The sequence below is a fragment of the Thermobia domestica genome, chromosome 8 (genome assembly GCF_964235325.1).
Source record: "Thermobia domestica chromosome 8, izTheDome1.hap1.1, whole genome shotgun sequence".
In the NCBI taxonomy this organism is placed as follows: Eukaryota; Metazoa; Arthropoda; class Insecta; order Zygentoma; family Lepismatidae; genus Thermobia; species Thermobia domestica.
In genome coordinates, this window is record NC_137461.1 from 263,373,536 (window position 1) to 263,399,440 (window position 25,905).

The following is a 25,905-nucleotide window of genomic DNA, read 5'->3' on the forward strand; positions in this document are numbered from 1 at the left end:
CCCAAAGAAGCATTCAACAAAAAAAGATCACTCTTAACTAGCAGGTTTAATATTGGACTAAGGAAGAAGATAGTCAAGTGTTATGTATGTAGTTTTGAACTGTATGGTTTCAGAGACTTGGACATTACGGAAATTAGAGAAGAAATATTTAAGAGCTTCGAAATGTTGTGTTGGAGAAGATGGAGATAAAATGGACAGAAAGCAACAAACGAAACGAAGATGTTTCGAAACGGATAGCCAGCATCCTTTGTAGGAAGGCCAATTACATTGGATATATCTTGCGAAGAAATTGTCTTCATATCGCCATAGAGGAAAAGATGGAAGGAAAGCGAGGAATAGGAAGAACACAACTGATTGAAGATTTGAAGAATAGAAGAAAAATATTGGAAGTTATAAAAAGAAGCTGAAGATCGAGAAACGTGGAAGAACTATTTCTAGGTCCAAACCTAAATAAATAAATAAAGTCTCATTAGTCTCAGCACCTGCCAACAGGCAGAATAATAATAATAACTAATTTAGCATATCTGATATCTGATTTACATATTCAGATCTTTTATGTTCATTTAAGTGTTTGATCAACAGAAACTTTGGGTACTCAGTATTTGTGTACGGATCTGAAAATTCACAAGATATGATATTCAGTAAAACTGCATTTTCTAAAGCGAACTTGTCTGGTAGCTGGGATATCTCGGGGAACCAACTCCCTGAAAATGTCTCTCAAAACGTAAAAGTATGGCTGGCTACTCTGACTCCTTGGTTTTTTTGTCTCTTGTCACTGAGAAAAGTAACTCTGGCAGATTTTCTTTTTCTTTCTTTCTTTCTTTTTTTTTTTTTTTTTTTGGACCTGAACAAAGTCTTGTATTTTTTTCTTAACAAATAAGCTTTAATTACTTTTTTACTTCTATGAGATCGCAGAACACAAAGCCGAGAAAGTAATATTAAAATCTTATAAATAAATGTCTTACGTATTGATTCAGAAGTCAAACTTGGCCTTAGATTTGATACAAAGTTAACTAATCTCGTTCAATTCGACCATCGTAATACATTGTCCCTACGCAAAATCTTTCGAACCTTATTAAAACTATTCGAATGTTCTATATTTTATGTACACATTAAAATCTACCTTTTTTACTAGCAAATTAAAATTGAATTAGGATTTCATTCAAACACTTTCTTTAAATTACCTCTTACCAAGCGTATCGTTACGTGTACGTTTTCAGGAAGTCTTTTTAAACCAACCAACATTCCAGAATACACTTTGATATTGTCACCTTCAATTAAATGCAAAAAAGTACACACAACGTCAAAGTTTCCATTCAGATCATCAAAAGTAATATTAAATAATACTCTTTACAAGTAGTTCCAAAATCTGGTATATCCTTTGGAGGATTTGAATCACTTGACATAGACACGTTTCAGTCTTAGAAAATGCAGAGGTTGTTTCCCATGTATGGTGACGGATTTGCACATCTGTAGCAGCACCACAAAGCGGGAAGGAAACGATGCTGCCAATCATGTGGATACCTTGAACTGTTAACTGTACTAGAGATCTGCACGGGCTCGGGCCGGACTTGGGCCTACAAAATATTACCACTCCGGGCCCGCGCCGTAAATTTGCAAATATACAACCATATTTCTAGAGTCTTTTCGGATCTAACTTTGTAAATATACTGTACAACGATATTTATTGGACCGTTTTCAGGAGAACTTTTATAGCACAACTCAAAATTAAACCTCTAATTGCTGTAAATAAAAGTACAATTTTGCGTTAATTATTAAGTTTCTGTAATTCGGGCTTATTTGATTATCACAAGAGCTCGGGCCTAAATGCTAAAACATATTTCGGACTCGGGCCGGGCTGGACCGGGCCTGGTCTACAAATTCCGCAGACCCTAGACTGTACGTGATAGGTATGATAATCATGTATCATAAAGAACGCTATCGAAACTCAGTACATATTCGTTGCATAACAGCACTTTCCAACGTAAACTATAGTTATAGTATCATTTTAAAAAATCTCACTTGTGGGGAAAGGGGCAGGTAAGGCACGGGGAGGGATGATTCCTGTGGGGCAGAAAAAGACCAAACAACACTTGGCCTATCTCAAGCCCATCTACGATTCGGGAAGTCAGGGCTCTTATCGCCGGCGAGAATCGAGCTACTCACGGAAGTATCGTGAACCAGCTACAAACATTACTGAAAACAGTGCACACCATAATTCACGGTGATTTCGGTTTAGAAAAGCGACGAAAGAGGCGTATCCATAAGCTTTTGCAAACAGCCATTCAGGAACGCCGCACCAACTGTCGAAAACTTTGAGCAGCACCTGTTGGGTGCAAAGTGGAAGTTTGTTATTACAACGGACGATGCATTAGTTTATCTTCACGACTGTGACAAGTCATGTGCAATCTGTTATGGTGTGAGGCACTTTCGAAGATGGTCCACTGAATGTAAGGAAAGTTTTGGCACAGGTTTATGATAATTACTGATACTCGTAAATGCCAAGCTCATCATACATAGCGCTGGAAAAAATATGAACGGTATTTCAGAATATTATTAGGGTAACCCTGACACCCGTTTATCGCCATGACATTCCCATGTCTACAGGAGGGGCCAGAATCGTATGTAGGTGCATGATGATAAGGAATCAAGTCACACTGCTCGCCTGCCTCTTTCTCCAGTACATGGCAGAAGAAACTAGCCTTCGTGGCAATCCGTTTACAGACATTCCGGTGAAGTTACCTGATGCCTCATCGATAGATTATTGCGCCTTCGGCCTACTGAAACGAACCCTGTCTCAAAGGACACCCCGCACCATTGAAGAACTCTGGAAAGTTGGTCACGAAGAGTGAGTTACAAATAGACATGTCTACCCTTCGAGCCAGTCTTTTACAGTGGAAATTTCTATGTCAGGCAACTGCCAAGATACAGAGCACCACTGATACTGGTAGCATGGCTTTTCTTAAGACAGGCACTGTTTGAAATCGTCACCATAAATCGGAAATAAACACTGTATTTTCCTTTTAAAATCTTAGAAGTATAGAAGTATAATATAAATTAACACATATATACTCTTAAAAAATTTACAGTTTTAGGAGTCCTTAACAGAAGCATAATGATGTGGAAACTGGAAAAAAAATATTTTAAAGAAAACTAAGGACAAGCTAAAGAAATCTAAATCCAGCCACAACAAACATTCTTAAATATTTGCTAATTGCAATTAACAACGCAGGAAAATACTTTTCAAATGACTGATTTCTTTGGGTAGTAATACATTCTATCACAGACAATTCAATAATGAAAATCGTATACGCAGAACAACAATGATATTGCGTTTGAAGGATTGTTATTAGCGCAGCCAATTTTATTTAACATAATTTTTTCCTCCTCTGCAACAATGAAATGTAGCATTCCTTTTCAACTGCATGCCTATATGAGACATGGTATCCAAACTGTATAAGATAGTGGTATGGATCCCATTTCATACAGTAGACCCCGTCTCATTTAACCCCAGTGCTGAACAAAGGGGTTAATATACCATAGGAGGTCCCACAGTAATGACATCCTACACCTTAGCAGCACGGGGATCATTAATGATTTAGCCATAAGGCATATATTCTGTTCTTTACACGAATTAAAATGTTTCAAGCAAAAAACATTGAAGCAGAATAACTTCTACTACTATCTAACAAACTTTCAAGAAAATTAAACTATGAACACAACTAAATTAAAAATTCAGCTCCTACGATCATACTGACAAGAATGTTATGGTAGTAGTACACTCCTATTTATTCTTTGAATGTTTTAACTGTATTGTGAATAACGGTTTAATCATAATTTCTATTAGCAACAATTATAACAACACTATCTATAGCTTTGGATTGAATATTGTAACAAAAATACTGACCAAAGTTTCAAAATGGGATAAGAGATGGCGCTGTAAACACTAAGTATTGGGGAGCTTTGCTCTCAGTTTTTATTCAATTTTTACTATTTACATTTCAATATTTTTGACAATTTTGTTATTTGTTACAATTTTAATATATTGTTATTCAATTTCAATATGTTCATGTGCCGCTTATTCTTCCTTATTACATTAACAGTGTGAAAAACAATTATAATTAAAAACAGACTAATTCGGCTATTTTGGTACGAGCCATCTTACTAGATAATCTTATTTTAAACAAATTTAAAACAAAATTAGTGAAACAGTCCACAGGGCTCTAAGGCCGGGACTTCCTTTAGATAAATCTGCCGTAAGGAAGGTAACTGGAACTGGAACTGGAAGTTTCAACATACACTACATTTTAAACTACAATGTTGTTACAGTTTCGCATATCTACCATATCCTTCATGAGACACTATAGAACATAAATGAAGATAAAAACATATCTTCGTGGATAAGAGTACGAAGAGGAATTTCATAATCAATATGATACGAAGAATAGAAATGCTGGAGGATGAAGAGGACGGAAGGAAGAAGAGCATAGAGAAATTCTACAGATAAAAATGATACAGCAGGAAGGAGTTAGAGAGGGAAGAACGCAGGAGGAAGAAGAGGCAGAAAGAAGGAAGAGAATGAGAGTGGAAGATGGCATGGTATAGAAAGCATGGGAGAAGAAACTGAGAAACTGAAGAAGTTACTTAAGAAAGGAGGGGTCAGAGCTTATAGAAGGAGTAGAGAAAACTTACGGAGATCAATAAAGAAGAATAGAAAAGGCACCAAGAAGATTAATGAAGGAGAAGGAGTCACCTACAGGGTATAATGTGGGAACTGCGATATGTCATATATAGGAGATACGGGAAAGAGAATGAAAGGAAGGATAAAACAACCTAGATGACGTGACGAGGAAGAAAGATACCAATGTGATATACAAACATGTTAAGGAGACTAATCACGAAATTAACTGGGATAAGACAGAAGTATTGGTGGTAGAGAAGAGAATAATGAGGAAGTGGAAAGAAGCAAATTGGATAAAGAAGGTAGGAAGAGATAAGCTGATGAACTGGACAGGGGACTTACCTATCAATGAATTATGGCACAGATTTTTGGGATAGCATAGACAGGAAGATGTAATTGAAAAATGCCCTTATACGGACCAAAAATGACGGCACGTGATTGGCAGGAAAGTGGACACGGGGAACAGCCAATAGAATTTCGACTTTTTCATAAGGATGACTATACATATGTCTGTATCTTCATTTATGTTCTATAGTGTCTATATAGTGTCTGATAAAGGATATGGTAGATATCTGAAACTGTGACACATTATAGTTTAAAATACAGTATATGCTGAAGGTTTGGTCAGTATTTCTTTTGTTACAATAGCAACAATTAATTTTCAAACTGAAAGTCTTTTCGTCCTTTTTCAATTGCGAATCATTCTCTCCGAAAAAAATGATCTTCAATAATATAGTTCCAAAAAGGGAAAAATAAATTGGAAGTAAGATATCTACCACAATTCTTCTAAGGTAAACTTCAGCTGTTTAGTCTTAGATATTAATTTATTGATTTCCTTAAAATAATCCATATGTTGATCCTCTAGTTCTATTAAAACCTTTTACTACGTTCGTACATATCCCATCTACAGTTCTGTTCAAGTTTTGATTTTACTTCTTTTGTCTAATTCTTGCATCTTGTCTAATTCTTTTCTTCTGTCAACAAACTTATTACCCATACCTCTAGTATTGTTATTTTTTATCGAATTACTATCTTATTCTTCTATGCCAAGTGACCCAATCTTTCATTCACACACACACATGCAATTTTCTGCCTTTTAACAGTCTCAAAACATGGCTTTACAACGCTATTTGGTTAGCAGCATTGAACACAAATCATACCTTAACTAGGATATTAAAGGATCCTGTGATTCACCAGGAACAACAGCATCCCTTTATAAAGATTCAAGTTAAAAATGTAACAATATTAATTTGAATTACTTGAGCGAGATGTATTAGCTCACATATAAACAACTAAGCGTTTCACATTTTATGGTATGTTTCTTTATTAGTTACAATGTATACTGGAAGATACAGTTACATTTATAATGTAGTATACCAAACATCCACTGAAGTTTGATCTAAATAAAGATAATGAAAAAAAAAAAAACTGCCAATTTTAGTTGCCAGGTTGAGAAAAAATCCAATTAAATTTTTAACAATATAAACTTGTCGCATTATTCAGATATAATATTTGTACTTAACGAGCAGTAGCATGGAGCGAGCGAATACAAAGACATTCCTCTAATATTCTGTATCATCTTCAACAAACAAATAATCCTATTTAATATATTATCTTGAGAAATTTCAAATCATTGCACAGGATAACATACATTATTACCATTTTTATGCCTCTTTCTTTTGTGAGTGCGTGTATGTGTGTTCAAAAATATCCAATCTTAAATTCTAACTTCTTCATTTGTTGTATTTCCTTCTGCTTTAGGACATGAAACAACTATTTATAGATTACAAGGTGAAACATAACGCAGCCTTCTAAGCCAAATTCTAGGATAAGGATTCATAATTCTTTAAATAAATGTAGGACGACCAAAATATTACCTGGATTAAGGTTATTTAATAAACACAGTGATCTTTCAATAGAATGATTTTACTACATTTTCTGTTTCAGGCGAATATCATCAGCCTTAAGATCCTAACATATTAAAAATAATACAAAATTTACCATTTTTCTTTTGCGTTTTTCGTAAGAGAACGGAGATAATGAAATGCAACTTACCACAATTATAGATAATGTTATTCTACAACAGAAAATATGAACTTGAAAAATTTTCAATGTTGCCAGAAATAACTTTTCCCCCAAAATCTAAGTCAAGGCAGCGAATAGAGGAACGAACTCAACTGCATTTGATTAAGTATCATGTTGTTTTGGAATTCTGTGAACTACTTTCTAAATAACATTAGTATTTAATTTTAGTAACTGTATGTTAAAACTATTTCGTTTATTACAAATTAAATACAACTATTATTTAAAAAAAAAAAATAGTTCACAGGATTCCAAAACAATGTGATACGTAATCAAATGCAGTTGAGTTTGTTCTTCTAGTCGCTACCTGAACTTAGATTTTGGGGGAAATGTTATTCTAGCAACACTGAAAATTCTTCAGGTTCACACTTTCTGTTGTAGAATAACATTATCTATGATTGTGGTAAGCTGCATTTCATTATCTCCTTTCACTTATGAAAAACAAGCAAAAGAAAAATGGTGTATTTTGTATTATTTTCAGTAGGTCAGGTTGTTAATCAAAAGTTAGAATTAGCTTGTTTCACATGTTTGACAGGAAATTGTTGTAATTCGTACTAAGTAAGACACGTTAAGCTGTAGGTTCACGTATCTCATAGCTTCGGTAGTGAAAACGGACGCTAAAACAGTATGACGAGCGTTGTTCGAGAGTAATCTGTTTCCAATCAATTATTCTTTAGTTTTACTGTACTTATTATCTACACTATTCATAAATCTCTTTGCTTGGATTAATTATGCTAGAATCCTGACTTGTGCAAGGTTATAGTTTGTTGTCCTGAAATGTTTAGAAACATGTGATACACTATCTACTTTTTTCTATCCCTAGTATGTTCATGGATTAAGATTTTAATGTTGCACTTTGTCAAACTGATAATACCGTAGTTGCCAGCATATAAAAGGCACCCCAATTTTGTACACGATTTTGGAGAAAAGTATTTTCATTGCATATTATAAAGATTTTTTTTCTTTTCTTTCTTCAATACAAAGTGATATTTTAGCAAAACTCATATATGGAGTTAACAACGTTTAACTACATATACGTGTCCCAGAAGTAGTGACTCACTTGAAGTTAGGTGCGGTAGGTTAGGCTGTATGATTGATGATGTTTGTGTGTTTGTTTCTTGTTTTGTTTGTAGTTTTATTAAGGCCTTTCCCTGTGCTACTCGATTATTATTATTTATTTTTAAATTTTAGTGAATTACCTCAAGACAATAAAGAATATTTTTAAAAAAAATTGAAGCATTAAGGCAGATGTTCTGCTTTTCTCCATAGACATCTTGCTGTAATGCGCCGCTATTTTATATCTGTACCACAACCCATTGCACGATATTTTGTAGTTGTGTCAGAGTGCATTTCGTAATATTCCTTTTTATTTATTACGTTGACTATTTAGTTAATTTTCTATGAATAATAATTTACATTCCACTGAATATAAATTTTGAAAAGTGTTGAGAATTTAATTGAAGTAGATGACAAGTATTGCAGAGAAAACTAAATACATGGAAGTTCGTCGGGATCGTAATACTGTATATTCTATGATATGTGTTAAAATATATCAAATAATACTTTTCAAATATCTACGATCAATATTAACAGATAAAAACCATATTCACGAAGAAATTAAATGTCGACTAAAAAGCAAGGAATTCATATTATTATTCAGTTCAAAATCTTTTGTCGTCACGAATCATATCGAGGAATTTGAAGCTTAAAATATATAAAAGGATAATCATGTTTATTGTTCTGTTGGGTTGCGAATCATGGTCGCTTACTCTGAGAGAAGAACGTAAACTGAAAGTATTTGAGAATAATATCCTGAAACGAATACTCGGACCCAAGAGAAACAGAAATGGGGAGTGGTGGAAACTTCATAATTTATATCGTTTACCAAACATTGTTAAAGTCATCAAATCTAGGAGGCTCAAGTGGTCAGGTCATGTAGCCAGAATGGAAGAAAACAGGAACGTTTTCAAAGTTTTAACTGGAAGTTCAATCGGAAAACTACCATTAGGAAGACCTAGGCGCAGATGGGAGGATAATATTAAGATGGATCTCGCAGAAATAAGAATGCAAAGAAGAAACTGGATTCAGTTCGCTAAGGATAGAAGACGACGAAGAGCTTTTTTAAATGCGAAACCTCCGGGTTCCATAGAATTAGTTAGTTAGATGACAAATGTTTCGGTCTCTACCTCGAGATAGATGTGGAGGACAACAGTTTGTAATTATAAATATGTCTGTGAAAAGCAAAGCCTTGGATCAAACGTCTCATGCTAAATAACCAACTGTATCTAAATTGCTGAAGTAGTAGTTGTCACTATTATTTTTAAATATATATTAAGTAAACAGAATTATGTGCTTCACTGTGCGAGTTCCTACATCCGTGCACCGAACTTCCTCCCGTATGAAGTCCAACCTCTTTTACGTTAATTTGTAATGTAACACTGTTTCAAAGGTAGCCCTGCCACAATGTGTGCCGACGCAGGGGAGCTAGAAGGTTACAGTTCACTTAGAAAATGGTTACTTTGACAGTAGGTACTCTTACCAGAAAGTAGGTGAACTACACTGCAAACACACAGAGCAATAGTTCGCGACATTTATTGAAACTATTTCTTCAGATTTCCTGAAGAGAAGAGAACAGTCACCATGTAAACATTCGAATGATAAAGTTAAGTAGTTAATGTATATGAAGATAAGTGTTATATGGAAACGAGAGGAAACAATGTAGTCATGTTTCAAGATGCGTCAGTCGATAGCTTACATAACAGAATTTTCTTCACAATTAGAATCAGGAAAGTTAGGTAGGTGCCGAAGTTAACCGGTTTCACTGTACATTCTAGAGAATTAGAGAATTTATATTTATTCGTTGAAGATGTACTTTTATCCGTGAACTCTCACTCGCATTTTTAATTTAAGCTTCAAGTTTTGTCCAAACTATAACTTCCTTGTAAAATTCCTAGTATTTATAATAATTATATGCGCCTGTGCATACTTTTCCATTTTTTCCCATATTATACATTTTGCTCAGTCTTAAAAGGAAAAAAAAAAGCTACGTTTCGCATTTTGTATTTGTATATACATATATATCTAAAAAATTAACAACTTTAAATTAAAATACTTTCCAACAATATATACAAGATAATATATATATATACAACAATATTTTAGTACACTGTTTCTCCTTTTAGTGAAACATAAAAATGTTTTAATATTCACTGACGTCATGAATGTATCTTTTTTTGAGTTACAAGATCTTGTAAAGAATGTTACAAGTGAAAAAGTGTGAGACACAACAGCTGGACTAGATTAGAATAGAAACATGATGCCTTACAACAAGTAATAATGGTTTCGAGATACATAATTTCACAATTATCACATTTATTGCAAGCGCTAAAGAAGTAGAAGTAGTGAAAAATTGTGCTCCGGTGGGACAGTAGACGAGCACTTGCAGAACGACGAGAAAATATTCTCACCTAATGACCTTTTCTAACACTTCATACGTAGTATTAATAACTCCCCAGCTGATGATAGCTCGTGTGTAGTTCACATGCGCACCACGATACATCCGACGAAATTTTCGTCCTCTCTCATTATAAATAATTCTAAATACCTGTATGAAACTTGGAAATTCACCGCCTAGTTTAGACTGCATATGTGTTTTTACGACATTCACAGGGTACCACACAGAACTTAGAAAACCACCTATTAATGCGCCACTTACAAAATCACGTAACAAGTTTTCCCACCACGTTGGTCGTGCTGGAACGAGTCGCTGTGCCTCTTCGCGTAGCCTGAAAAACAACACATTACTTGGACCATTCCGCAATAAAACTGCCGTTAAACCACGGTAATATTCTCGAAACCCATACACTTTAATTGATGTAGCAGCATCCCACGTATTTTGAAATTTTGTATGATACTTTGTGTCTTGAAGTAGAGTCTGGATTCGTTCAAACGGCAGCAGAACAGCTTCTGTACAGCCAGCTAGAAATGCTGCTATATCCTTCGACGCATCCTTCGAATGTTTAGCCAAAGCTTCTGGCAGCATCATCTGGTAGTGCTCGTACATGCCGAACATAACGGACACTGACATAGTCTTCTGGCACAACGGAGGAAGCATACCACGGTATAAATAATACAAGCCTTCAGTGCGTAGTTGGTTAATAGCTGTATCAGTTTTAACGTTATGCAACATCTGAAATTAAAAGTAGAAAAAAAATTAGCAAAATATTTTAACATAGATACAATCTAGCACATTTTGTAAAGATTACTAATATTCATTTATAATGTGCCCTGGTAACCAACCCTAAAAGGATTATTACATTCCTAATATAGTTTTGGCAACCAATGCCGTTGCCTTTGACAGCTAGACACTAATAAAGAGATTCTGCTTCACTTTTTAATTTTTTTTTTAATATCTTCTCTCTTCACATACCCTGAAATCAGTAATAATTATTGAAATGTTGGTGATCACTACACATAATAATTCACAACTTTTGGTACCGCTAGGAGTACTTTAGTTAAGTTTTACCTCCCAAATTCCCCCAGCTTTCTAGATAGTTTCTCGTAGATTATTCAAATCTAAAATGCCAACCTGCATAAATAACTTATACTACCTTCGTAAATTCCTGAGTATCAAAAGTTCTCTTAGATATAATCTTGATCTTTACTAAAAGTGAACCAATAATAATATTTACTGTTAAAAGTCAAGTACATATTCATTAAACACTTGTTAATAATATCACGTATATTTTTGGTGAACCACAACTGACAGCTATTTTAGCCACAATATACAGCTTTCCTTAAACTACGAGTTCCTGGCTATGTTCCCTTTAAACTGAAGTAGTCGGAGAACGCATATGGAAGGAAGACTCGTACCTTAATATGTAACTGTTAAAATCAGTTGAATCCTCATTATACGACATCTTCATTGCAGGTAGAAAGTGAGACGGAAGAGCCACGAGAAGTTTCACGTAGTCGCAGCTGAAAGCCGTTATGGCTCCAGTGAAAGTTTGCAAACAAAATTCATATGGGGATGTGCAAAACACTGAAGGAGAAATGTCTTTCATACAGCTGTGTTAAAACCTGGATATTAAGTTTTCAGACTAGTCATTTCACGGGTGGAAGATGAGTCCCGCAGTGGACGCCCGTCAACCTCAACAGACTAGCAAACATGCGATGCCGTCCATGCGCTGATTCTTGAGAACCATCGAATATCCGCCAAAAAGATTGCCCAGGTACTGTACACATCTCCAAAGAGCGTACACATTACTACTGTACACATCTCCAAAGACACAAGTCAATATCTTGCAATGTTTGGTTTATGTTGAATTTTCAATCGGATCCCACTGAGAGCTCAAAATGCAACTTTTGTGGTGTTTTAGTACACATATGAGACTACATTCTAGACAATTCTGAACAAATTCACTGGAACATTTCAACATTAAAAATTCAAATTTTACTTTGAATTTTTGAAGTATTATTTTTTTATTGTACAGATTTTTTTTCAATATAGTACAACTTGTAGAGCAATCTTTAAGTTTTTCAATGGGTTTGTTCAATGTCTCTGGTGCACATATTAACCATTTCATGACAATTTTTGAACACATTGTATGGGGACATTTTCAGGAGGAAAGGGGTAATATTTGGGATTTTTTCATCTGCTACTGTAATAAAGTTGTCCACTAATTTTTACAAAAATTTAAGATGGTCAGGTCAGATTTTGTCATTTCATTGGTTGATTTCACATAGAATATCTCAGAAGTGAAACCAAGGACTACAGAATTAAAGACAACCAAGGAAAGAACGTTACCATAAACAAATTCCAGATCAGTGACGAAAGTCTGTCTATTAACAATGCTTTCAGTAATAAAGGAACCAATACACAAACATACGACGGGTGATCAGAAAGTAAGGTTACAAAGCCTGCACTGAAACGTGTATATATTTCATACAACGAATACAGCCAACAGATAGTACATACATTATAGGATATTTTTCGACATAGTCTCCATATCGGTCGCATCGTAGGATGGGTTTGAAGATTCCCTTCTGGTAAAAATCCTGTCCTTGCGTGTTCAGCCACTAAGTGTTTCACCTCCTCGTCTGAGGCGAAGAGACGGCTTCCTAGGTACTCCTTCAAGTGCGGGAACAGGTGAAAGTCGCTTGGAGCGACGTCCGGGCTGTAGGGAATGTGGTCAATGATATCTCAGCGAAACTGCTGCAACAGCGTCGTGGTCTTCTTGGCTCTATGCGGGCGCGCATTTTCGTGACGGAAGATGACTTTCGACACCATTCTGCGACATATTGACGAGACAGTCTCTCCATAAACCTCTACCAGCTGCCGTTGAATTTCAGCCGCGGTTACACATTTCGCCCACAGAAATTGAGTAACTGAGCGCGATCAATCTTGCAAACAAGTCGCCATTTGTGTTTACCTACAACTAGCGCCACAGGTGGTAGGTGGCTGAAACTGCACAGTTGCCAACTCCATGTATTAAAATTGCCACACACCTCTCATTACTCTATAACAGACGAAACTCGAGAAATATCGGCTTTGTAACCTTAATTTCTGATCCTTCCTCAAACATTTTTATACAGAATAATACTAAATGCTTATTAAGACACAGAAGTTTGTTTTTCTTAAAACTTAGCCCCTTTTCATTCTTGTAGTTACCAAGAGGAGTTTGGTAAAATAAGGTATAATTGGTGGTTTTCAAACAAGTTATACTTCTTGCAATGCATAGTAAAATAGTCCCAAATTTATTCTGTAAAATGAGAAGTTATCAGGTTCGAGTCCTGATTAAAGCTAGAAAAAGATCAAGGTACCGCAATAATAAATAAATAATCATTGTGTTCTAAACAAACTCAGCTGTTAGGCTGATGAAACATGCTAAAGTCATAACATGAACTTCTAATGCAATCCACCTAGACGATTACTGAAGGTGTATTATTAATTAACTGTGTATCTCATTAAAATAGATAGCCTCTAATTATTTGCTTATGGACGCTATGGTATACATATTGAAGATAATGCTCTTACACTGTATCTCCAGTTAAACGACATACATACACACATATTATATATCAAAGTAATCAATGAATTATTACTGATTTAATAATAATTCGTTGAATTGGAAACTAAGGTACGAAATCCTTTTAATTTATTCAATATGTACCCTATCGCATGCATAAGTAAACATTATATACCTTTTAATTATAAGTGTATTACTGCTTCTAGATTTCATCTATCTTTTTTGATGCTCATCCTCAGCAACATTGCAAAAAAAAGTAGAAATGGGGTTAAATTTAGAAAGAAGTAATGGAACACACTTTTTGTTTAAAATGTATAACCAACAAAGCCAAATTCATCTCTAGCGCTGATCACCATAAGTATTCTGCCATTACTGGGAGGTCAGTTGCCCCAACTGAGAAGCTTCCATGCTCCACGGTCATCAGCTAACCTCTTCGTCTTCATATGTCATTTATCTGTTTCGATACTGTCCATCAACTGAAGCCTTCTTCGCAGCTTCCCTTTCTTTCCAGCCTCCATACTCCTTACTACGTCCCTTATGATTCAGTTCCTTTTCAGGCAATGTCCCAACCAGTTTCTCTTTCTCTTTTTATTTGCATCTAAAATTGTCCTTTTCTCCTCCACAATTTCTAACACCCTCACATTCGTTTTTCCCTTGACCCACCTAATTCTCTCCATTCTTCTGCACATCCACATTTCGAAAGCTTTGCGTCACTTTTGCACACTGTCCATATTTTTTGACCCATACAGTACAATACTATCATTTTTTAAGTGTTTTTCTCAACTCTTTACTCAAAGATCCACAAAATATCTTTCTTCCTCCTAAAGATTTCTTTCGCAATTCTTATCGTTTCGCGTGCTTTTATTTCACGTTTGCACTTTATATCATCATTAATAATACTGCCCACGTGTCAAAAGCTAGTCACTCATTTTCTCCCCTCCTACTTTTATATTTGACGCCGAGCGCTTTATTACAATTACTACAGTCTAGGCATCAACTTTGACAAAAGTGCTCCCTTTTTCCAGATTAAGGGCGTCATGTCACAATTTGGCATCCGACATTTTTTTTGAATATATACCCATCACTGATCACAAAAATGCCGGATGCCAGAAAAAATACCTCACGGGAGGAGAGGGGAAGAAAGCCGAAAATTTAGCATTTCTGTTACTCACTATAACTCCGTAACCACTGGAGTTAGAGCATCCAAACTTTTCTCAATTTGTTTGTCTAATTGTCTTCTACAATTTAATTCTAGTGCATGTTTGTGCTAAATATAATGGTTTTCCTGTTATTTTCATTTTTACTCAGTATTGGTTGCGCGTGACGTCAGTTTTTTAGCCACAAATTCTTTACAAGATCGAATTCGGAAAAATGTTTCCTTTAAAAGTTTTTCGTCACTTTATGCTCTTTCAAAAAATGTATACTTATATTAGTGTAGGGCTAATTGTGCCTGAGTTATAAGCGACTTTATTCTGTCGTGTGCGAAACTGATCCTGGCGCGGTCCAGAGGTTACCTTCCCACAAACGGTAGATATTAGCAGCTCATTATGATTAATATATATATAAAATCTTGTTTGCCTGCAAGTATATAATCCTGATGATTAAGTCTTATCTATAATATAATTTAAAATATCAATTGAGGAGCTGTTCTGAAAATAACCCTTGTCAAAACAAAATTTGTCTGAAGAATGAAAAGAGAGCTTTCTCTAGTATACACAGTATGAGAAACTCTGCAAATCTGTTTCTTTATACGTGTCTCTGATACAGAACCGTGCCGTGGAAAATCAATGCCCGGGCGAGGGTATACGATGTTGCCTCCCTCACCCCTCTGTGCATATGAGTGAGGTCGACAAACCAGCCGCGAAGCGTAAGAAAATTTTCAAAAATAAACCCTGCTTTTCCTTGATTTTGAGCACTTTTTATTACATTTTCCTTCCATTTTATATATATCTTTTCTTTTTCCTCCCGATTTTTGCATCCTTTTACTTCGGCGCCCAGGGCTCTCGCCCGCTCGCTCCCCCTTCAACGGGACGGCACTGCTCTTATATCTTCTAAAACATGCACAAACATGCAGCTTTCTATCCATTTTTCTGAAAAAAAAATCTTGTTTCGACAAGGGCAGTTTTTGCTACAAGTCCTTTGATTTATGTACTACAATGGTTCTGAACGAAATAAGAGCAGGAACCAGATTTCAAAATTGTCTTCAAGAGAATCATGAACAATTTGCCATCCAAGTTCTCTTATATATTATCACCTTTCCCTCTTAATATTTCTTGTTCTGGTAGTAAGCAAAAAATAAGATATGCCAAACACATTTTATAAATGATCAATTTTTAAACTGTTAAATCTTATTTACAGAAGAAATACTTGCCTATTATTAACATTGTGTATTTAATACAGTTGCTATAAATTCAATTCAATAATTCATCAATGGTAGTGATGTGACAAAATGGACAACAGCATTGCATTCCTGATCAAAACATAGTCTTAACACGTGTCGCATAACTGCCTTTTTATTTCAAAAAATATCACAGATTTCAAAATGGCGGATTTCAAGATGGCAGCGGAGGTTCGTGATCTACCCTGCTCATTCTTCTTTTGCCAATATGTGAAACTACCAACGTTTGCATTGTCTATCTTTCACTAATTTTACGATTCGAGTTTATTTTATGTATTTCTATAAAATAGCATAACCCTTCTCCCACCAACTTTGACTCCCTCCCAATCACGTTTCTTATGGCGCTCAGACGCTATAACTTTGCACATACACATATTTTTACATTCTCTATCAGGTGTACTATGTCTCATCCCGCAACTCGATTCATCCATTTGGACCATTTACTTGTCAGTGGTAGAGCACTCACGTCTGATGTGTCGGTTTTCTCGGGGTTTGTTTCCTACCATTTTCGTCAATCCACCATTATCATCCACCACAGTTTTCCTTAGTCTCGTGGCACGTTGAACTAAAGTCAACGCAGTTCTTCAGTCATCAAAACTAGATTCAAAAATTCTGTCAAAAGTGAAATTTCCTCCAAAAGAGAATACAATTGAAGCATGATTACAAATACTCACTTGGACTAATCTTGGTATATGTCTGTTATTTGGTAATTGCAGAAATTTTCAATGAGAATTCCCATCCTCTTCAGTGGCGTAAAGCCCATAACAATAGAAAATCTATTGAATGTATCACGTTATTCATAATGTGGACTTGTAAAAATGGAAATAAATATATTAATTTTATCGAAATCTTGATGTTTATTTCACGCACGTGGATTTCTTAGTTTTGTTTTTCTGTCCGCTTGTTAAATTGTGTAGGCAAGCAGGAAAAGAACTGCATTATGTCGACATAAGTGAATTATGCTGTTTGTCTCCTTTGTATAATTCTGTGTCGTGCAAAAATGTATATGTAACAAATTGTAATAAACTGTAAGAACTTTCTAGTTTCTTATGCTGATGAACGTATCTCTCTCAAATTGACATTGTTTCGCACACGTTGTGATTTTGGATTTCAGACATCACAGGTAGTACTTTACCACGTTTCAATACTGCCTCTTTTAAGGTATATACACTGACGACTTCCTAGTTTCATTAAATTCGGTCTCTAGCATAATCACCCGTAACTTGCACCGAACACCTTAACCTCTCAGAGATAAATAGCAGAGTCCGCTACGCGAATTCTAAACTCAACGTATTCTATGAGAAGTAACACTTTCAATTATCATCTATCCTAACTATCTGTTGCACTGGATAACTCTAAACTCAACCTATTCCATGAGAAATAACACTTTCAATTATCATCTATGCTAACTATCTGTTGCACTGGATAACTCTAAACTCAACTTATTTTATGAGAAGTAACACTTTCAATTATCATCTATCCTAACTATCTGTTGCACTGGGTAACTCTAAACTCACCCTATTCTATGAGAAGTAACACTTTCAATTATCATCTATCCTATTTGTTGCACTGGATAAGTAGTGAATTCAGTGAACTTCGCCCTTAGTCTCATTCATCGATCTACAAGGACGAGCCGTTTCCAGGTTCACAAAAGGGAAGCCATCTACATCAACAGCACGTTAGTGAGAGAGAAGTATATTCCTTACATATACAAATTCACTGCACTACATTACACTCTACACTTCCTGAATCTTTAATGAAAGACTATTAAGCTCATTTGAAGCAATTCATTTCTATAAAAAAATACTAAGATTACCAATACAAGACTGGTAAAGTACTTGTGTCTTTATGGCACTGAATATTGTAGTATTTAAGCTCTACCTTCATCCTGTAACAATGCCATTAAGGCATATAGTCACTATAAAAGATTAACAGTTTGTACTCTGATTGTTACAACTGTATACTACATCTGCACCATTCAGGAAAGTTTTTAGTAAAATCAAGTTTCAGAGTGGCTCTGTGAAAGTTCACATTTTTAACTTTGTTATTAATAACATCGGGGTACTTGTATATACTGTTATTACTAAGATTACCAATACAAGACATAATAATACAAGACATAATAATAATACTAGACATAAAGATGACTTAAATACGCCTCATATTAGGCTAAATATAACACGGAGAAGTTATAAATATACAGGAATGAAATTATATAATACATTGCCAGTGCATATACGAATGATGTGTGACAATGATTTCAAAAAATATTGTAAATCTTTTCTTGTAAGTAATTCTATTTATAGTATCAACGAATTTGAAGACAAGTGTAAATTGTAACTTTTTTTTCTTTTCTTTCTTTGTATATATTTATTTATATGCTGACAATGTCTATTGCAACAAATGTTGTTTAATGACAATAAATATTCTATTCTATTCTATTCTATTCTATTCTACTAAAAGAAACATTTTCGTTTTGATACTTACACCAGGTATAGTATACCCAGGTGTTCAGAATAAAATTAAAAATTTGTAACATCATTTATTGTTATACGAAGCTTCTCATTACCGCTGTCTGAAGAAACCACCAATAGATGGAAGCTGTAATACCTTTTGCAGGCACCTTGCTCGTGAATATTTTTCCGTGCTGTTGACGCTTCGTAACAGCGTCATCTGTTCAGCCACCTGCTGGCTCCTCCTGATAGACCGAGCGCAGTGTGTTCGAGATTGGTGAGTAAGGATAATGTAACACGGAAATTTTAGAAGCACTATGAAATTGCCTTTAGAAAATTGAATTTTGGTCTAAGTTAATACTGGATTTAATTTTGGCTTAATCGTTAAGATTGACAACAATTGTGTGTTCAGCATTTCTAATATTTTTTATGTTAAAATATGCCAATTACAGAAGTAGACCTGTGAAATGTTAGCAGATAGCAATATCAAGAGCATTATTTTGATACTTGTACACCAAACACGTGTTAATTCCCTGCTATCAGGTAGTCTAAAAAGTATCAAAACTTTTGCTCACGAGATGGCGTTAGTGTCCCAAATCACACGATATGAGTGGCAACAGGTCAGTCCTATGATAAGTTAGTAGTTTTGCAAAAAAGTGTTGGAATTCTTATAATTAGACGTAACATATTGCGCTAAGATCAGCGAATTTTCCGCAAAACTGTGCCACATTTTACAATTTTATTTCGATGAAGGCCCTAAGGCTGCGTAGACCCCTGAAGAAATTTATAATGTGCAAGATACGTTATTAAAATATAGCTCAATCGCTTTTATTCTGGAAATTCCGATGTCCAAGGCGCTCCTGGAAATTGAAAGTTTGGGTGTCACATGATATGATTCTAAGACATTTGCTCGATCGAATTTCCACCCGCGAATCTCTACTTAGAATCCCGGGAAAATTCTAGAACACAAGTCTCCTTTTATAAAACTAATGAAATATATGTTACGACCATGTTTTGGTTCCTTACTCTTTTATGTGTTCTTTTCTTCCAGCTTTTGGACTTTTTTTTTTTATCGTTGAAATATATTATTACCGAAACTAAGAACACTGAACTTCAATCCTTGGAACAGTCCATTACCATGTTTGTTTACTAAACCACATTAGTCATATGTAGGTCAATTGTTTTATACATGAAATACCGGTAGTAATGTTTTAATTAATCATAATTTTAGATAAATGAAGTTTTTCGTTACTTCTTTGATTTTACATGCTTACACTTTATTTTAATTTGCTTTTTATTTTATTCGAAATTCCATTCAGTTTCGTTTTCGTATTAGGAGTCGATGTTGAATTGTTCATTGGTGGTAGACGTAGTATGTGATTGTATTGTGTGAATCTGTCCAAGTATTTATATATGGCAATATACTGATTTATACCTCGTGTGTTCTGGGTACGTTTTATAGTTTATTTTAGTGTTCTATTTCTTGATTTGTGTGTGTTTTATGGATTGTCTTTTTTTTTTTTTTTGCATCGTCTGTCGTTACTGATGTTCCTGGTTATTTTTTTTATGCCAAATTGATCGAATTACGACAAAATAAATTATTCGAAATTATTAATTAAACACAATTCCACTTGCATTGAAAAATTTCTTCTAACAACATATATTCTAAAATAATATACGTTTGTGGGGTATGGGAGAGCTCTCCTCTCCTCCCCCGCTGTTATTTTATAATGAAGATTATTGGAAGAAATCCTTTTTGCAAGTGATATTTTGGTCAGTTAATAGTTTGAAATAGTTAACTTCTTCGCAATTCACCTAACTGGGTCGTGCACATGTGTTCTAGAACCTTGTTAAGTATCCCAAATACGCGGCCGTGGGGCAGGTAAACATAAGATGTAGTGTTTTTTCATTATCTTTGTTCACGCACATACATTATCACTGACAGATCTGCTTCCAGTCGATGCATTCCCCCCCACCAGGTACGTCTGCTGCGCCCCTACCCTGACTGGTATAGATACAATTCTTTCTTTTAGTACCCACCGATAAGCCCTCCTATGGTGAATCTGCACCCCGCAATCCCTCCCTTAGAAAACACTTTTTAAAGTTCTGACAGCGAATTTTCCGATAAAACAAACGAATATGCAATGAATTTGAGTATGCAGACCTAAAATTGAACTTTATTATTATTCTAAGCGAACTACCCACATGCGTGCGCAATCATGCGACTATACGACGTCGTATATATCTATTACCTGTAATCAGGCCCGTATTTATATATTGTGCGCCCCAGTGTTCTAAATAATTTGCTGTCCTCCCGCACAAACTTATGTCTCAAACAAGAAAACAAGCCGTGATTTTGTAAACATACTAGCTCTTGTTGAGTAGCAGTTTAGGTATTACAACGTAATTTTAAATGGCCTAATTCTCGCAATGATGATTAGGATGTGGTGTTCTGCCCGAAGGTAGGTGACCATTGATGGACGTCACTGTGAGGCACCAATAATTATTGGTGATAAGAAAAATAATTATTTACATTATTCATCGTCAATAATGGTTTAATAGCATCTATGACAATAAGCTGTCTGTTTGTAGCGCTTTTTAATTCGAGAACCATAATACACACAAAGATGAAATTTTAATATGTCTTAAAGCTCTCAGAGAAATGATCCAAATGACCTGTTCCAGGTATCTAGGTTCCACATGAGTTGAGATATGGGGATGTAAAGTCACCATAAGAATAACAAGGGGGCATTTTAAAAATAATCGAAAACGATCAATATTAGAGTTGAATTCATATTTTTTGGGGTCGCTGAGATGAATAGACAGTTTTAATCCAATTCAACTTCAAGGTTATACTCTACTCTCCAGGGAGGGGGCCGAGATTTTAAAAGTAACCGAAAATGACAGATAGTGTTGAATTGATAGTTTCCGAGGTTACTGAGTTTAACGGTATCAGTCTTCATGATGTTCAAGTTCACTCTCACTCCTTGGGGTGGAGATGGGAGAGGATGACCTTTTAAAAATAAAAAAATGAAATGAAATCTTTGAGTTTTACGTCCCACGGTTATGGCGGTTAAGCTAAAGGAGACGGTGATGATGAGTACACAAAGTTCACTTGGCGGGGGCTGGGATCGAACCCGGGACCCCAAGCACCAGAGGTGAACGCTCTACCACTGAGCCACCGTAGCCCCGACCTTTTAAAAATAATCAGATAAGCTACCTAATTAGTAACTACTGTAAGTAGAGCGAATTAAACACATTAACATATTTTCTCGCGCTTGTGCGGGACTCTGCGGGTTACTAGTTTTAAATATTGCTTTATTGTGAATCTAAAAAAAAAAAAAAAAAAAAAAACAATATTTTGCCACCCTGTGCTGGAGCACAGAATAGCACTTACCTAAATATGGGCCTGCCTGTAATAGCAACTACTTTGGTCACTGCACTCGATTCTTCAATTCAGTGATTTAGTTCTGGCTTTGTGAACTTGTCTGTTCGACTAGGTTCGTTACAAGTATTGTGTCGCGTGGTGTCTATACTCTGATCACTTACTTTATGCTGCTGGTAGCTGTTGCTTTCAGTTTGACCGCGGCAGTATGGATCTGACGTCATGTGCTATGCGTCGTTTTTACAGGTGCGTTTCACACGTGCTGCCCTCTACTCTGTGTTAAGCTGTTTTCCTACCAACATATGTCTAATGTGGTGGATGTTCCCCTAGATAAAGAACAACTTAGAAATTAATTTATATCGGTTATTAATGTCAATAAAATTAATAAAACCCTGTTTCAGTGGCTATTTGTTTTTGGATAGTGGTCAATGGAGAAATTTACTGTGAACCACTCCCGTAATTTCCTCGATTCTATAAGTAGGCCATACACACAACATATTGGTAACGTTTGTTGCTATTTGAGAAGAAGTCTGAGCTTTACATAACGTTCACAAGGAATGATGCTGCAGTGGCTATTATTAATGTAGTAGAAAATTTTCTAGTTACAAAATTCGGGAGAAACATTTATTCATAATTCATGTTGTCGACCTATATTTACAACAATTAGAATTTCAGATATTTCTAATTATTTTCTCCATGATTTTATGATACATGGTTAGTGGAGGGCTGTTTCCTTTCAAGTATATGTAAATAATTTTCTGAGCTGTTCGCATTGGGAGGTTAAAGCGATTTTACCCTTATATGTTAACGTATGGTTTATATTTTTTATTTCCTGTATTGTCGTTCCTGTTCTTTTCCATTTTAGCTTTCGAGCCTTGTAATTTGGTTCTTTTCCTATGTTTTGAGAAAGCATTGAGGAAGATGTTATTTTGTCTCAAATTTTCTATTGTATGTTCCTTTATGCAGCCTAGAAATGTGTGGTTTTTGCTGTAGTTTTTTGTCGTTTTGTGAATTTTAATTTTTGATAAATTCAATACCTGTGTTACGATACAAAACTGGTATGGCTTTAAATCTATCAGCATTTGATACATGTGATATTTAAAATACACTTTACAGTCCAAATCACCACGATTTCTAACCGATTCGATTTGTGAGGAACTTGTTTTCGGTAATATTTAGCTAACTATTTGGAGGAACTAGTTCCTTACAAATCGATTCATTTAGCGAAGTAACTAAAATAAAAACTTGCGGCATATTTTTGAATTTGTAAGGACAGAATTCTTTGCTAAAAATTCACACTTTCTTCCTATATTTTCTGTTTTTAATGGTTGTACTTCGTAATTACCCTACGTAACATCAACTCATTTCCACTGTAAATATGGTGTCTTTTTACATCATTCTGGCTCTCAGTTCCAAACTTATCCCAGACCGATTCCATTTCAAATCGTCCAGGCAAGACACAACTGGTCCCCATCATAGTCTCAGATTTCATTCATATTTTTTATACGGGATTACATGCAATATTATTAGACCCATATTTTTTCTTTTTGCTGAAAAAAAAAAATCTCCTTCGATATACAGCCTTCCAAAATGGCGGCCCTCCTCTCGGATTGCTCGGAAAACTGAAAAACATATCAAATTAAAAGTTTTATTTTAGAGAAACCAGTGTACTTAGTAACATAAAAGCATTAGTAGGAAGAATATAAGGTAGTGTGTTTCGGTGGAAGGGAAAAGTTCGTCTGTTGGTCCAATAGGTATCGCGCAATTTACTCGCAATGTTGCCATCTTTGGTGAAAATTTTGCTAACTTCAAACATTTTTATTTCCGTTCTCACGAGCCCAATCAACCTCTGCTTCTAGCATCGAAATCTACTCGATAAGGTCTCTTGAAAATGTAAAGGACTTAAGTTCCTGATTATTACATCCTACGTTATACTATGATGAAAAGCTGAAAATTTCATTAAGACGCCATGTTTGGACGCCATTCTCTTATATATATATATATATATATATAAACTTTTAAAAATCTGAATTTCTTACAACTTTTGGAGAAGTACCTAAGTATATAAAATCCCTTAACCGTTCATGCGGCTGCAGCCCCAAACGTTCGTAATTAATTATTGAAATTTCGATTTTTGTACTTGGAATGTAAATATTTGCTATGGGCATTTATGTTCTGTACACAAGGCGATTTGAAAGGGAGTATGAAAATTTTAAGAGCTGAATCCTGACATCAAATCAAGTAGAAAAGCTCTTATAAACATGAACCGAATTCAGCTTCGTTTTCGAGTTACAGTGTTTCCAACTCGTGATCCAAAATCACCTCGCGACAATGGAAAATAAAATATATATTTCGCGTAAAATCAGAAACTATGCGTTAAAGTTATGATGAAGTTAAAAAAGTTTCTTTGTATCAATATGATGATTTTTACGTGCAGTCGCAATTCGGTTGGCAGTGTTACCAACTTGGTAGAACTTTTATTTGTCTCCAAATGACACTGCGTGGTTTTCATTTGGTATTTGGTATTCATATTTAATTATTGTAAACATCCATATGAAGCACAATTTTCCCCACGTCACCACAGTTTTTGAAAACTTACATGTATTTCATTCAAATGTTTTATCTCTTGCATTATTGGTAGTTTGAAACATTAAGTGTGAGTTTCACTTGATGTTTACCATCATTAGTAAAACCAAAATGCTGAATGAAGACTACGTCTGTGTAATTTGTAATAATAATAATAATAATAATAATAATAAAAGAAGAAGAAGAAGAAATATTTTTTATTATTGCAAAACCTCTCATAACTCCACGCATCAAGTTCGAACTTGTTCAAGAAGTTCTGCTGCAACTACTAAACAGTTTGTTACGTGATTCGGTGTCGTGAACATTGTCTTAGTGTTCTCTGGAACCATGAAAATTGTTTTCACGTGTAACATGACATTGTAGTGCACTAATTACAATGTTTGTGTGAATAACAATGGACAAGTCCTATTACAGTAAGGACCGTATTAAATGTATTGATTATGCTAAAAGGCATAAGAGGATTGCGTACAGAAAGAATCCTCAACAAAAATTTTGTCTTGCGGTAAAATATATATTGCGTACAACGTGTCTGCCCAACTATTAGGGAAGGATGATTATTTGTGTCCTGTACCCAAGGCGATTTGAAACGCAGTGTGAAAAATTTTGAGAGGTGAATCCTTCACCGTACTCTAGGTTCCACCGATAACGGCCGTTTTAATGACGACACATTCATCTTTAGTACGTTAACTGTCTGGTTAAGGGTTTCCAAATGTACATTCAGAGGAACAAATTCTTTATATTGGTGGTGCATAATTTCATCTTCACACTTTCTTCCGTGGTCACTAATATCACACACACACATTCAGTTGTTTACGGTAAATATTCGAACCACCCTTTACACAAATAATAATCCTCTCCTAATACTACGTTTTGGCAGGCACGCTGTACGCAATACATATTTTACCGCAAGATAATTTTTTTTGTCGAAAATTCTCTGTACACAATCCTCTTATGCCTTTTAGGATAATCAACATTTAAAGGGTTCTTACTGAGATAGGACTTCTCCATTATTATGCTCACACAAACTGTAATTAGTGCACTACAACGTCATGTTACCAGTGAAAACAATTTTCATGCTTCCAGAGAACACTTGGACGATGTTCACGACAACGAATCACGTAATGAACCGTCTCGTGGTTGCAGCAGGACTTCTTGAACACCTTACAGTTTGTCCAGCAGATATCACTTCGCTTCTTGAACAAGTTCGATCTTGATGCGTAGAGGTACGAGAGATTCTACAATAATAAAAAAGAAATTTTCTTCTTGTTCTTCTTCTTCTTATTATTATTATT

General features: G+C 35.1%; 1 protein-coding gene across 1 annotated transcript in view; it reads right to left on the reverse strand.

Annotated features, from left to right (window-relative positions):
- Positions 1 to 856: 856 nt before the first annotated feature.
- LOC145693598 (mitochondrial nicotinamide adenine dinucleotide transporter SLC25A51) overlaps positions 857 to 25,905 on the reverse strand; it is a 28,302-nt gene continuing 3,253 nt past the window's right edge. The window contains exon 3 of the mRNA XM_081769727.1: positions 857 to 10,952. Coding sequence (XP_081625853.1) covers positions 10,227 to 10,952 — 726 coding nt within the window. The 3' untranslated portion in view covers positions 857 to 10,226. The remainder of the gene's footprint in view (positions 10,953 to 25,905) is intronic.